The following is a 13,255-nucleotide window of genomic DNA, read 5'->3' as shown; positions in this document are numbered from 1 at the left end:
GCCGTATGTAGCATTGACACCTAGTGGTTGATCTAGATTTTGCAGTTCAAATTCAAAATATTGCAGAGTTGTGACGATGACTTGATGCAAATGCAAGTTGCCAGAATGACTACATCAAAAGAAGCAAGCATGGCTGACAATACTGATGACACTGTAAGCTGCTCAGATGTTTATGTTTGTAATATTTGCATTTGCAAATTAAAAACCACCCTGATTTTTTTAACTCTAAATCTGCGTCTCATTTCAGATGTTGCTACAGTCCTCAAGAGGTCGCATGTTCACCCATGCCCACAAATATTGAGGCTGCCTTCATGACTAAAATTAAATATGCTGTTTTCTGCCAGGACAACTTGGGGTGCCAAAATATAATTGAGTAAAATAGCAGTGGGTGGAGTTACGCTGACCAAAACAAAGACAGACATTCCCATGCAGAAAACACATTTTCAAGGATAATACTTTAACTGACTTCACATCGTTTTTCAGGTAAACAAGTATGTCCACTTGGCATGTTTCTTAAATATCTGCAAACACATTATGGTATTTTTTGCTTTAGAGTCAAACCAGCAGGCACAGGATGTCAACATGAAGTCAGATTGATGTTGTACCCCTAGGTCATGGGGACGTGGTATTTTGTTTGGAAATGAAAATCGGGTTGACATCAGAACCCAACGACAGGCCGACATCAAACCTAAAATCAACCAAATATCAACATCTAATGATGTTACAGCTTAACATTGTTTTGACATTACTACTATGACGTCTATTAGACAATGGATTTTGGTTGCCATACTTGACGAATAAATGATAGTATTTGACGTCAATATGACGTTAGTTTAAGATGTTGCGTTTTGGTCACATTCCAGCACAACGTAAATCAACTAAATATCAATGTCACTTGATGTTGTCATTAAACGTTAAAATAGCGTTGTCCTTAGACGCTGGTTAGACATTGAATTTTGGTCACCCGACGTCATGACCTAAATCTAATCTAGAATTAATGTCTTAATGCTTGGAAACTGCACCCCTTAAGTTCGAAAAGTTATTGGAATTTTGTTTAGTCAACGATATGAGTCGTAGTCCCTGTATCTAGCTACAGTATGCCTACTTCTATGCTAAATAGTAAGTGAAGGATAATGCAATGGGGAAAAATTGTTGATGAAATAGTTAATAATTCATAACCATATTATGCTGACCTTCACCAACACACAGACTGGAGTAACACACCAATCTAATGTAACCATTTCTGTGGGTGTGATAATAGCTGACATTAATACAGTATAGATTAAAATTATCCGGGATGACCTATGGCTTACACAAATCTCTGAGGTGTGAAAATTATGAACATTTTACTATCTTATAAGGCCACAGGAGAGAAGTTTTGAATAGCAGTGAAGTGCACAACTGATCTTGTCAGTCACATGACAATGACAGTAGTATGCAGTCACTTAGTCACTTGTCGCCACCTACTGGCTTAAGAATATAACTTCCAGAAAGAATCACTACACAGGAAGTCTATCAGCCTTATTTAAAATAATACACAGATAACTAAATACGAACACAGACACAAACTGTCTATGCAAACATTTTTGAAATAGCTAATAAAATTGTACATTCCTCCCCTTCAAGTCAAGCTTCATTAAAATTAAACTACAGCCAAATCGGGTCATAATCTGTTTTAGTTGGACTAAGACTTTGGACCACTTCAGCATTCCACGGTGGCCCCAGAAAGGTTCCAGTGCACTGCCTTAGGATTATGTAATATATGCAGATCATGAATTATAGTTATTATGGTGTGCAGTTTCTTAATGCCATGTTTTATATGGTTTGTGTTTATCTGGCAAGAGCCGCTCTTCCTGTGGCACACAGTCTGCACGAGGAGGCTCTCCAGTACAGCTGCACTGACAGTCTAGCAGAACCTGGTGAGACGTCAGAACAGCTTTACGCCATGTGCGTTTCTTGCTGCCCTTCTTAAATAAAGGACATGTGCTTACGAAAGCCCATCCATCCCGAATATGATTTAATACAGCCTAGGTATTCTTGACCGCATTTCTTTCCAGCAAATACTGTTTGCTTGTTTTGTTGACTGGTATCTTCATACAGCACACAGTCAATGCAGTCCAGCTCCTGACAGAGGGCAGAGTTTATGGGAGCTGGAGGAAAGTCTGGCCTGAGTTAGTGTCAAGTCACAGAGAAGAGAGCAGTTCCATGGCTCTGGTAGAGAGTTTACTGCCAGATCTGTATGGCCTCAGCAGCCTCAAAGAATTAATCTACTCTCAACTCAACACTGATGCTGCTGGAGCTGATTCCCATGCCTCAGTAAGTTCAAGTCCTCACACACGCACTCATACTGCGAACATGTTCACTGGGCAGAGAAGTAGAGTAAGCTGCCAGCTGAGTAAATGAGCACATGATGCATTTGTGTGTGTGTGTGTGTGTGTGGTTTTCATTGTCATACTAACACAATGGTCCCTCTGGTGTGCAGTGTGTGCAAGGTTCACCATCATCAGCTGATATACAGTTAACTCTGACAATTCCCACTCAAAGGTATCATTGATCTTATTATGAAAGTGAAAGTTGCAACATGTGACCAATATGGGGTTCATCCTATATTAGGAATTTGTGCTTTGTGTTTTGAATTTATATAAATTACCCCAGGGGAGAAGTTGTGGGTTTTTTACGCCTTACTCAAGAGACTCACTTCAGTTGTGGTATTGGGATGGAAGCAAGTGCAGTGTATTCAAACACACCACCTTCAATCCCTTTCTGTACCAAGACTCAAACACAAAAACTTTGGGTTACACGGACTGTAACCCAAACGGACTGACGGACTGTACCTCGCATTCTTTTCATACAGATTACAAAACCAAAAACCCTCTGTTTTCAAGTGCACTAACCAATCTTCTGTCTCGCTACAATCCAACTCGCTCTTTAAGATCTCAAAACGTAGGGTTTCTGGTAGTACCTAGAATAGCAAAGTCGAGTAAAGGAGGTCGAGCCTTCTCATTTATAGCTCCTAAACTCTGGAATAGCCTTCCTGATAACGTCCGAGGCTCAGACACACTCTCCCAATTCAAAACTAGATTAAAGACCTATCTGTTTAGTAAAGCATACACTCAGTGCACCACTTAGCGGGCTTCCACACAGGTTCTGCATCTTGTTTATATACACTATGAGCAGCAGCTACGCTAATTATTTTCTTTATTCTCCATTTCCACCTGGGGATACTCTTCCCGAGGCCCTCAGACTATGCATAGTCACTGATTCGATCCAAGACCAACGACGAGATGATCCCAAGGTTTCCATATCCTGGACCAGGCCGTATCCTGAGCAGCTACTGTGGTGGTCATGGAGGAGTGGAGAACATGAGACTGATTCCTGTGACGCTCCAAAGACAGACGAGTCTTCGCTGAGGCCAGCTTCCAGCCTCCGCCACTGAGACTGCAGCTCTGCACGAGACGTTTGGTCAGCGGAAAAATTAAAATGGTCGTGCCCAACTGAGCCTGGTTTCTCTAAAGGTTTTTTTTCTTCACTTTCGCCAATTAGTGAAGTTTTTTTTCCCTCTCCGCTGTCGCCACTGGCTTGCATGGTTCGGGATCTGTAGAGCTGCGCATCGTTGGATTTGCTCCTCAGTATTTGGACTCTCAGTAGTGATTATTAAACCACACTGAACTGAGCTCAACTGAACTGAACTTAAACACTACAAACTGAACTACACTGTTCCTATTTACTGTGACCTTTTATGTGAAGCTGCTTTGACACAATCTACATTGTATAAGCGCTATACAAATAAAGGTGAATTGAACTGAATTGATTCAATTAAAAGCACAGATTTCAAGCTTTATTCGGATACATTTCTTATGTCTGTGAAGCAAGTATTCACTGAGATTCCAGTGCGTTTATTGACCATTAAACTGTCGTAAAAGCACACGTCTGGTCCAAGCTTCTCCCCCAGAGAAACATCAGTCTATATCGATCAATGATTGTCTCCTGTACTAGTAGACGGGTCTTCATTTGCCATATTGACCGTTACACTTTTCCCCATTCAAAACTATACAAGTGACATGTCTTGTATATTCTATAGTCTTTGGCTATTCTCTAATGTTGCACAAACATGATTGGCTAGTGTCTACACTAGTATTTGCATAAAGCAATGAACCCACTGCTTAGTTCATTGACGCTTGACGTCCCTCTATTCAAATTAAATGAAAGGCATTAACACAGACACAACATACAACCAACTTTGCAGCCTTTTAGATGAAGTGTAAAAGTGATAGCCAAGGGAAGCTTCTCTTACCTTTTCTCCACTGTGATTCCTCTGTGGCGGAGGAGCGAGAGTGAGAGGTGGTGAGCAGGTGCTGCTGTTGGCCAGAGGGGGCGCTGTTTCAGGGCAGTTCTCTGACATCAGGCTGGGCTCCTGCTTCACTAGAATGGCTGTGAGATCCTGACTAAATGACCACATTGCTTCTGAATCTGAGGAGAGAAGTAAAATAATGAAAAATACTGATGTTTGTTACTTTTTTTTGTTTTATTTTATGTTTGGTGAACTGATTTAAATGCTTTATTTTGGAAATGACATATGGGGTGACTAAAGGCTAGCTATGAACACTTGTGATCATATAGATTAAAAAAGGATCCTAATACCAGGTGTAAACAGGGCCAAAGGCACAAGATTATAACCATAATAGCACAATGAATGATATTATCAGAAAAGTGATGACTTTCGCACTCCATGCCTCATGGAGAGGGGTTTCATACGGAGGCTGTTATGATGCAGGTGAGGGGGACAGACTCAGTTAATGACCGGAAGGTTAAAGCAAAGCAGGCTCTCTTTATACTGTTAACACAAAAGCCTGTGGGGTGGGAGGAGGGCAGGTGAGTGATTAGGGTGGCTTGAGAACAGCTCGACATGTCTGGACGCTTCAAAGCAGAGGAAAGGACTGCATAAAGTGGGAGCCCTCGTTATCACATCGCCCTCGGTAGAATTTGTGTGCAGACTCCACGGCAGGATCGATAAAACATTATGCGGCCTTGTAAAAGATGGATGGCAGGTTTTTCATGTTAGCCCTCTGTTAGGGAAGGACATCAGCAGGAGTCTGATTACAACAGGAGTGCAAAGCTCTTTAGGAGTTCTACTGTTCAGTGGAGAGCGCTGGATTTTATACTTTAGAGCTCGGTGTCTGTGGGGAACCTCTGTAAAAGAGCCCAAACCATCAGTTCAGAACAGCAGATTAGACCAGAAGAGTCTGTCCTTCACCAGGGTGCACCAAAGCAAACAAACTCTTACAAACACTCTTCTCTATTGTAAATAAGGGATTAGTCTCCTTTACAGCTTTTTCAAACTTGATTAGAACAGACTTCCTTATACATCAGAGGATTCAACTCAGTGGAACTATGATGAATCTCTTACTCACACCTACATGCTCTCTACATGCATTAAAACAAAGGTGTATGGACATCCCTGCTGAAAAGGCACATTTACCTAAGCAACAAAATAGCACTAACTATTAGAAAAGCAACCTGGAAAGACCAGTAGACCAGCATAAATTGCAAAACTTTGCACAGTGGAGAAGCATTTTAACTAGGAAACTTTTTCTGGACAGTCTAGTTGAACTATGACAGGGGTCTCAATCACTGCTTCTGGCCAACATCTTGGAAAGTTTAGCTCCAACATATTAGCCTGGCTTCTTCAGTGAGTCATGAAGACCTCGATTAGCTGCATTAACTAATGAGGGTTAGAGCTAAACTATGCAGGACAGTGGCCCTCTAGGAACTAGTTCAGACCCCTAATCTAGGATCTAAATTTAGAAAAAGTACACCATATGGGGACCAACATCAAAAACCAATTTAAATGTTTGGATCCAAAAACTAAAGCCAATGGCAATGATGTTATCCTTCACTTCTGGTAAGCATGCACTTTAAAGGTTATTCATCTTTTGAATGCCATGTAATCTCTTTAATCTGACTAAAATCAAACCACTCAAAGTCAGACTAACAGATCAGAGTAAATGGACTTTAATTGGCTAAGGAAATGTGCACTTGTTCTAAAAGATAGAAGTAAAGTAAGGAATATTGTGTCAGGCATAAACAGACTACAGATTCTGATTAAATTCAATTAGAACTGTACATACGTATCCCCCATTTATCAAAAGTTTGGCTTTAAGCTGTTGATAGTGTATTTAATTACATGTACAAAGGCTAAATTTACATGCAAATCTCTAGAGTCCCACCTTATATTCTACAGAAGCTGCTGCCCATAAGGGGACTGTAAGGCTTTGATCTCTCCCAGGACAGCAGGTATCATAATGGGGCGACTCCAGGCCGGTGGAGACGGAAGAGCGATGCTCATTAGCAGGTTTAAAGTTACTGCAGAGCAACAGGAGACGAAGTAGTGAACCAGTCAGTGCTTACTTTAAGTGCCCCCTAAAGTTGCTCATGGTCTTTAGGGGTAGGTTTATGGGTCACACACTACTGAAACACCTGAACTCACTGTGGTCACCTAAAATCCCTCCACACTCAATGAGCAAAAATTGTTGCTATAGGTGTACAAAAGCTACTGCTACAGTAGCATTAGAGGGACATCTTTGTACACATTTACCTCAAAATACACACATGTATTAGTTAATAGACTGTAACTACTCTAAGGTACAAATACATAGGGTGTGACTTGTCAGGGATGGTGGTGAGTTTTACCTGCCTTTGCTCTTTCATATCTTCTTCTTCTGCTTCTCAAAGAGATGTACTGTATTTCCCACCTTCAACATTTATAACATGCATCACAGATTCTTCTTTTAAATAGGAAAATACTGTGTCGTAATTTCACATATTTCTATCAATGGCATATCACACAGTTAGTTCTACAACTTATCTGAATTTATGAAAGGAGGCAAGAGTATCTATTGTCAGCACAACAACTGTCCTTGCCATCACTCTTTGATTAGATGAAATGAATAACACATTATTTAAACAGTCTAAATTTCTTCAATAAAAAATTTATGAGAATCATGTGCAACAAACTTCCATGTTCTGTAATCGCTTCCAGCTCAGCTAAATATGGCAATGTTTTACTCGATCAAAAGAGCTACCAAAGATGAGCAGAGCAATGCAATGTCCCTTACATATGCAGACTGACATCAATAACTCCTCATAAACATCTGGATATTACTATTGAATAAAACAACAACAAAAAGAGCTGGCAAAGTTAGGGTGCTTTCATATCTATGGTTCAGTTCATTTGGTCCAGACCAAGGGCAACAAATGATGAATTTTCAATGATACTTTTCACAGCACACTGATTGCTTTGGTCGGAACCAGTTTAAATGAACCAAAATGCAGTCATGTGACAAAATCCACATCACTTATTGGCCAGATGTTTCCTAAACTGCATTTCATTTGGTCAGAATTAATGTGCAGGAAAATGTCAGTAAAACTCCTGTAAAAGTAAAAAGCAGAGTAAATTGAAACATTGTCAGTCCAGTTTTCAGAGTTGAAGTTCAGATTAGTTCAGTTCAGAGTGGTTTAATTTTCACTGCTGAGAGTTCAAACACTGAAAAGCAAATCCATCGATGTGCAGCTCCGAACCATGCAAGACAGCGGCGAGGAAAAAAATTCACCAATTGGCGAAAGTGAAGAATTAAAAAACCTCGAGAGAAACCAGGCTCAGTTGGGCACAGCCATTTCTTCTATGGCCAAACGTCTTGTGCAGAGCTGCAGTCTAGGCGACGGAGGTTGGAGAACGCTGGACGTCCATCGTAAAGAAGTTGCAGGTGGGAGAGGTCACCAGCTGGTTTACAGGCTGTCCCTTCAGGATCAATGCGAGGACTCGTCTGTCACTGGGATCTTACAAGGATCAGTCTCATGCTCTCCACCGGTAGACACAAAATGTGGCTTTTTACTATTGAGGGATGACTGCACTGGCTGATTGTATCCCTGGTCATAGTTTGTATCCCATACAAGTATGTATCCCATACTACATAGTTTGTATATACCACTTTAGACCAGGGGTGCCCAAATATTTTCTTATGAAGGGCCAAAAAGCTTGATTGAGGGCTGAGGGCCAAAGGAAAATATACCAAACTTTATTACATTAAAGTTGTCATGGGCAATTATTAATAGTTTAAAATAACTATAAATCATTGCTTTATATTAAGTAATGCAGTTGTTTTAATAATAGTTCAATGCTGAATACGCAAGTCAAGCTGCACCTGCTTTTGCCTTGATTTGATATCTCGCTGATGTTTTCGGCATTGTTCTCTTTCCATAGATTGACAGTATTTACAGTATTTTTGAAAATCTGTTTAATTTACAACATTTGTTTGAAACATTTAATTTTAGTTTGCTTTTTTTGTAGCTCAGCAATAAAACATAAAAAAGCTGTGTTATATTAGAAATGACAATCACAGTTAAAGGCATTCACCTCACCCTCCCATTAGTCTCTTCTCAGTCCACTCTGGATGGTGGGCCAAATCAAAGGTTAACACGGGCCAACTTTGGCCCACGGGCCCTAGTTTGGGCATCTCTGTTTTAGACAAACTATACATTTTGAGAATTAAGCACGGCTGCACCTGGAAATCAAAGTTTTAATGCATTGCAAACAGTGAAGACGGATCGCAAGTCACTTCAGGAGGAGGTGAATTATGTTTAGGAACATACGTGCCAGTCAAGCAGATGCCGTCAGAACAGTTTTAAGTTGTTGTTGTTGTTTTTTTTATCAAAGCTTAATATGACAACCTTATTTTTTTCTTTTTTTTTTTTCAACCTTATCACACTCTGCTGATATGTGTCTTTGGGTTGTACCCCAATAGCACACATGCTGCTACACATTTGCAAATATCTATGACAGAAAGTCAGTTCTTTGAGCTAGAAGGCAATGGGAATGAAAGAACAGCATAAATGGATCCAGAAAGACCTTCGGTTTGGATGTTGAGAGCAGTACAGTCTGGATAAAACGGATCAAGAAATCCTGCAGTACCTCCACGCTTCTTTAAGGATTTGTTGATTTAAAGCCTGACTGGAAAGAAGCCGCAGTCTGCGCACACACTTTCCTCGCATAGTCACCCCAAGTTCAGGATGATGCAACTCTTTGGGCCACCCCCACCAAATTCTCCATTCCAAGCTGGAAACCAGATCTCTTTTTTTATTTTATAGATGTCTACAGTTCCCTGGCCTGATCGTGGCGTGTGTGAGAAAGAGAGAGACAGACGGATGAACTGACAGAAAGAGCGAGCGAGTGTGAGTGTTGGCTGTCTTCCTGGAATTCCCAGCTTCCAATGGAAGACTGAGCTCTTGGCTTGAGCTTCATCAAGGAACCCTGTGCTGCACGGGTGCTTCGGGAGATAAGGAGGAGAGATGCAAAGAAAAGAAAGAGACAGAGGAGAAAAAGAGAAAACAAAGCTGCTGACTGATGATCCTTTGAACTGTCTGAACTAGGCTTTTATAAGCTTCCACTGATAATCTAACAAGGATTTTTTAGAGAGAGTGTGTGTGTGTGTGTGTGTGTGTGTGTGTGTGTGTGTGTGTGTGTGTGTGTGTGTGTGTGTGTGTGTGTGTGTGTGTGTGTGTGTGTGTGTGTGCTTGTGTGGATGTATGACAGGAAAGTAGAAGCATAAATAGAGTATGTTGGTCACTAACCTGCATCATCATCTGATTTGATGGGCATGGAGGGGGACTGTGGTGCAGAGTCCTCGCTGAGAGAGTAACTGTGTTCTGCCTGGATGTCAGGGGTTGGAGGGTCCAGATCCATATCCAGCAATGGGTTCCTCTCCGCCAACAGATGATCATCGAAAAAACTGCTGAAAAGGTCATTGGAGAAGTCCTCCATCTGCTCTGAGAAGTGCTGGAGAGAGACCACAAAGACCTTTTTTATGTTTTGGAAATGAATTAGTTATGGTATGGTAGCGAACGGATACATTTTTAGAATGATATGTGTTAATATTAATAGTTTTGATTGCTTTATTCAGTTGGTCCAAAATTAGCCTTTGCGCCCCAGCAGTGCTGATATACAGCTATATCGCACTGCTACGAGTGTGAGATTGCGTTTATACAACAGTTTGACGGCACAATATTGAATATAAAAAAGAAAATCAAACACGGAGAGTCTAAAACCCTTTTGTATTAGGAACTACTTTCTTCCGCCACTCATTCACATCTGCATCTGACGTCAGAACAGCAGAAGCCGTTACTAATTCACCAACACCACTTTAGAGCTAGTATTTGAATGATTCTCTATAGCATAATGTGAAGCTGTGCTTGTGGTGGTGTGTGACCCTCTTAAAGTGATGACAAAACAGCTGATTTTGCTCACATTTTAAGATTATATGGCTGAACGGGACATGAAATGCCATCCGTCTACAGAGATATCTCCCTACAGTCTACAGTATTTCTCTGTTGCCGTCTGTATTTTGACAGGTGCCAGGTGTCCCAGAGTTTACCCAAAGACTTTAAGGAATAAAAAAATGAGACAGGAACTATTTTGCTCTTCATATTGGCCTTTATGCGTTTCTCCCAAGTGCTGTCGACTACATACATGCCAGTCAATGACAATGAGTAGGCAAAAGGAAAAGAAAGACACTCAAACATCCATTGCAAAATAAAATGGAACATTTTTAAAATAAAAGAATGATACAGCGGTAGAGCGACCATCACACACTTCTCAGAACTCGCCAGAACTGAACTGAGCTCCCATACATGTGCTTACATCTAAAAGGTAAAACAACCACAGAAATAGTCCTCTTAAAGGGGACATTTATACACAATGCATATTAAATATTAAGCGACCATTACAATATCACAATAATTAACCTCGAAAAAAACAGAGCACTCACTACCAGACTGCTGTTGTGTTTGCAATAAGAAGGGACGAGGCTGAATCCAGCTTCTTATTCGCAGCGTCTTATTGATCTATCCGGTCCACCTTCGGTTTTTCACCTTCTTATTCGCGCTCAAGAAAACACACTAAGCAAGGGCTTATTATGCGGTCCTGGCGCCATCTTGTGGATGAACAACGCCAACCGTCTTTTGCCGCCGATGAGCTCTCTCAGAAATTGTAAATATTTTAAAATAGGCACTATTCTTACAAATAAACTGCATAGTTGCAATCTAAACAACTATATTCTCGACTAAAAAAGCCTCAAAAGTACATTTTGTTGTCTAACAACAGTAATATTTGTCAAACTGTAGCGTCTCTGCTTGTTGCTGGCTATATGTGGGCGGAGTAATACCCAGAGGTGAAGGGTGAAGAGGCCTTTGTATGATGTTAATGGCAAAATATCTCACGGCTATCAGCCAATCAGATTCAAGAACCAGACAGAACTGTTGTTTAATATTTTGTATGTCACATATGTAATTTTAATATACATCAAATTGTTATATGGGGCATATTCATCTTAATGGACTTCTTTCAAAATCTTCCCAATCCCAAACATTTGAGAAGTATTGAATATACTACCAAGTAATGCGAGAACAAATAATCCTTTGTTAATTCATCCCCCTCCCTGCTCATGTTATTATAAGCAAAGATCAACTCAAATAATTTCTTGAGATGATAATCTTACATCTTTTTTACAATGATTATTAATTATATTTTTAAAATTCAGCAACACACTGAAATCTTCGGTCTTTTAGCCCTAGGTGTGTGCTTGTCTAAAAGGTGGATCAGAAAATAGACATACATTCTTCTATTTAAAGCATGTCGTCACATACTGAACTCACTCGTGCACTCATTTAAACATGCTTCGCATCTCCGCATGTGTGTTTGCTGAGAAAGGGTGTGACAGAGGTGTGAGAGGACCTGATCTTGTTTACATCCTGGTGAATGGGGACAGGTGTGTGAAAGACACACCTGTAGAGCAATGAACATATAAACCAGCCACTATACACATACTGTCACACATACGCACACGTGAACACATCCACACTCCCTCCACCTGTGTGAGTTCCCACATAAACTGCAACCCACCGCAATACTTCTGAGAAGACGGGACTACTGGGAAAACTGTGCTGTTGTGAATGTTTGCTCTTGCTGTCCCTAGTCTACCAAACAGAGGCTCCAAAATAATTATATCTCAACTTATATTATGGAGGAAAGGGAGTATTGGACTCTTCAAAATAAAGATTCTTCAGTACGATTGACAGTCCTTTGAAGAACTTGTAACACCAATGGAGACTCGTCAATAGAAAAGGTTCAACGACTCACTCATAAAGACTTCCTTCATTACAGGATGAATCTATACTTTTAAATGAGTCTTTTCAGTGCACGATTTAGTGACTCCTTCCTAAAGGCTTAATTTGATTCACTATTAGATGAATCAGTATTAAGTTACTTTCAAAAAGTAATTTTGCTTGAGCACTATCATAGATACTGTATTGGTTTTTATGTGATAATCTGAATGTTTGTGAGGGCTGGTATACACCAAGCTGATGCCAAACAACTAACACTCATATTGGCTCAAGTCTGGTTCTGTCTGCACCAAAAAGTTGAGCGTGAACACACCAAACGGACAGCAGCCAACTGATTCAAGAACTTGCGTTCTGAAACCATGTAGGTGGATGTGTCTTTTCCGTACCACAGGGGGCAGTATCCGTTATCTCATTCAGAACAGGAAAGCAGAACTTCCGACACACACATGCAAAGCATAAAAAAGCAGCGTATAGTATCATTAGCACAGTAATTGTCTCTTACCACTGAGGGATTCGTTTCTGCAAATGTCTGATAATTTAATCCATATCATTCACACGTATTGTGTTCCTTTTTGACTTGAATTGTTTACTTGCTATGTCAGTTCACTACTAACGGCGTTAACCGAATGAGAGGCGATGTGGAGAACACACCATACCAACAAGCCAGACTGACGCTGACCAAGAAAGCCCAATGGCCGACTCAGCCCTAAAACCTCAATTTTAAATGTTTTTGGAGCTTTTTTATACACTGTAAAAATTTTCAGTTAAGTTATCTGAACCTTTTTTTACTAATTAACATCAGTTGTCATAATAAGTTTTAGATTTTAGGGTCAAGCTTATGTTTTTTTTTTTAATTAACATTAAAAATCATCAATTGTTATGACTACTGTGAGCTTATTCACATTTTTAAGGCCAAAGGGGAACTTTTGTTTCTAAGTTTAACCAAACGTTCTCTCTTGAATAAACAATAACAATATGATCATACTCAAATGCAGAAAATCAGGAGTTGATTAAGGTCTCAAGCTTTTAATGATAAATCAAGCAGCAGCAGTCCTTATAGTAAAAAAGTTGCTAAGATAAA

At 40.2% G+C, this 13,255-nt stretch overlaps 1 protein-coding gene across 2 annotated transcripts in view; it reads right to left on the bottom strand.

The window, feature by feature from the left end:
• creb3l1 (cAMP responsive element binding protein 3-like 1) overlaps nt 1-13,255 on the bottom strand; it is a 55,500-nt gene that overhangs the window by 20,839 nt on the left and 21,406 nt on the right. For both annotated transcript variants that reach the window (XM_056461867.1, XM_056461868.1), the window contains exons 2-3: nt 9,628-9,832; nt 4,295-4,470 (exon numbers count right to left, since the gene is read on the bottom strand). In XM_056461867.1, the coding sequence (XP_056317842.1) occupies nt 4,295-4,470; nt 9,628-9,832 (381 nt within the window). The remainder of the gene's footprint in view (nt 1-4,294; nt 4,471-9,627; nt 9,833-13,255) is intronic.

The sequence above is a fragment of the Danio aesculapii genome, chromosome 7 (genome assembly GCF_903798145.1).
Source record: "Danio aesculapii chromosome 7, fDanAes4.1, whole genome shotgun sequence".
Classification (NCBI taxonomy): Eukaryota; Metazoa; Chordata; class Actinopteri; order Cypriniformes; family Danionidae; genus Danio; species Danio aesculapii.
This window is presented reverse-complemented; position numbering and strand designations above follow the sequence as displayed.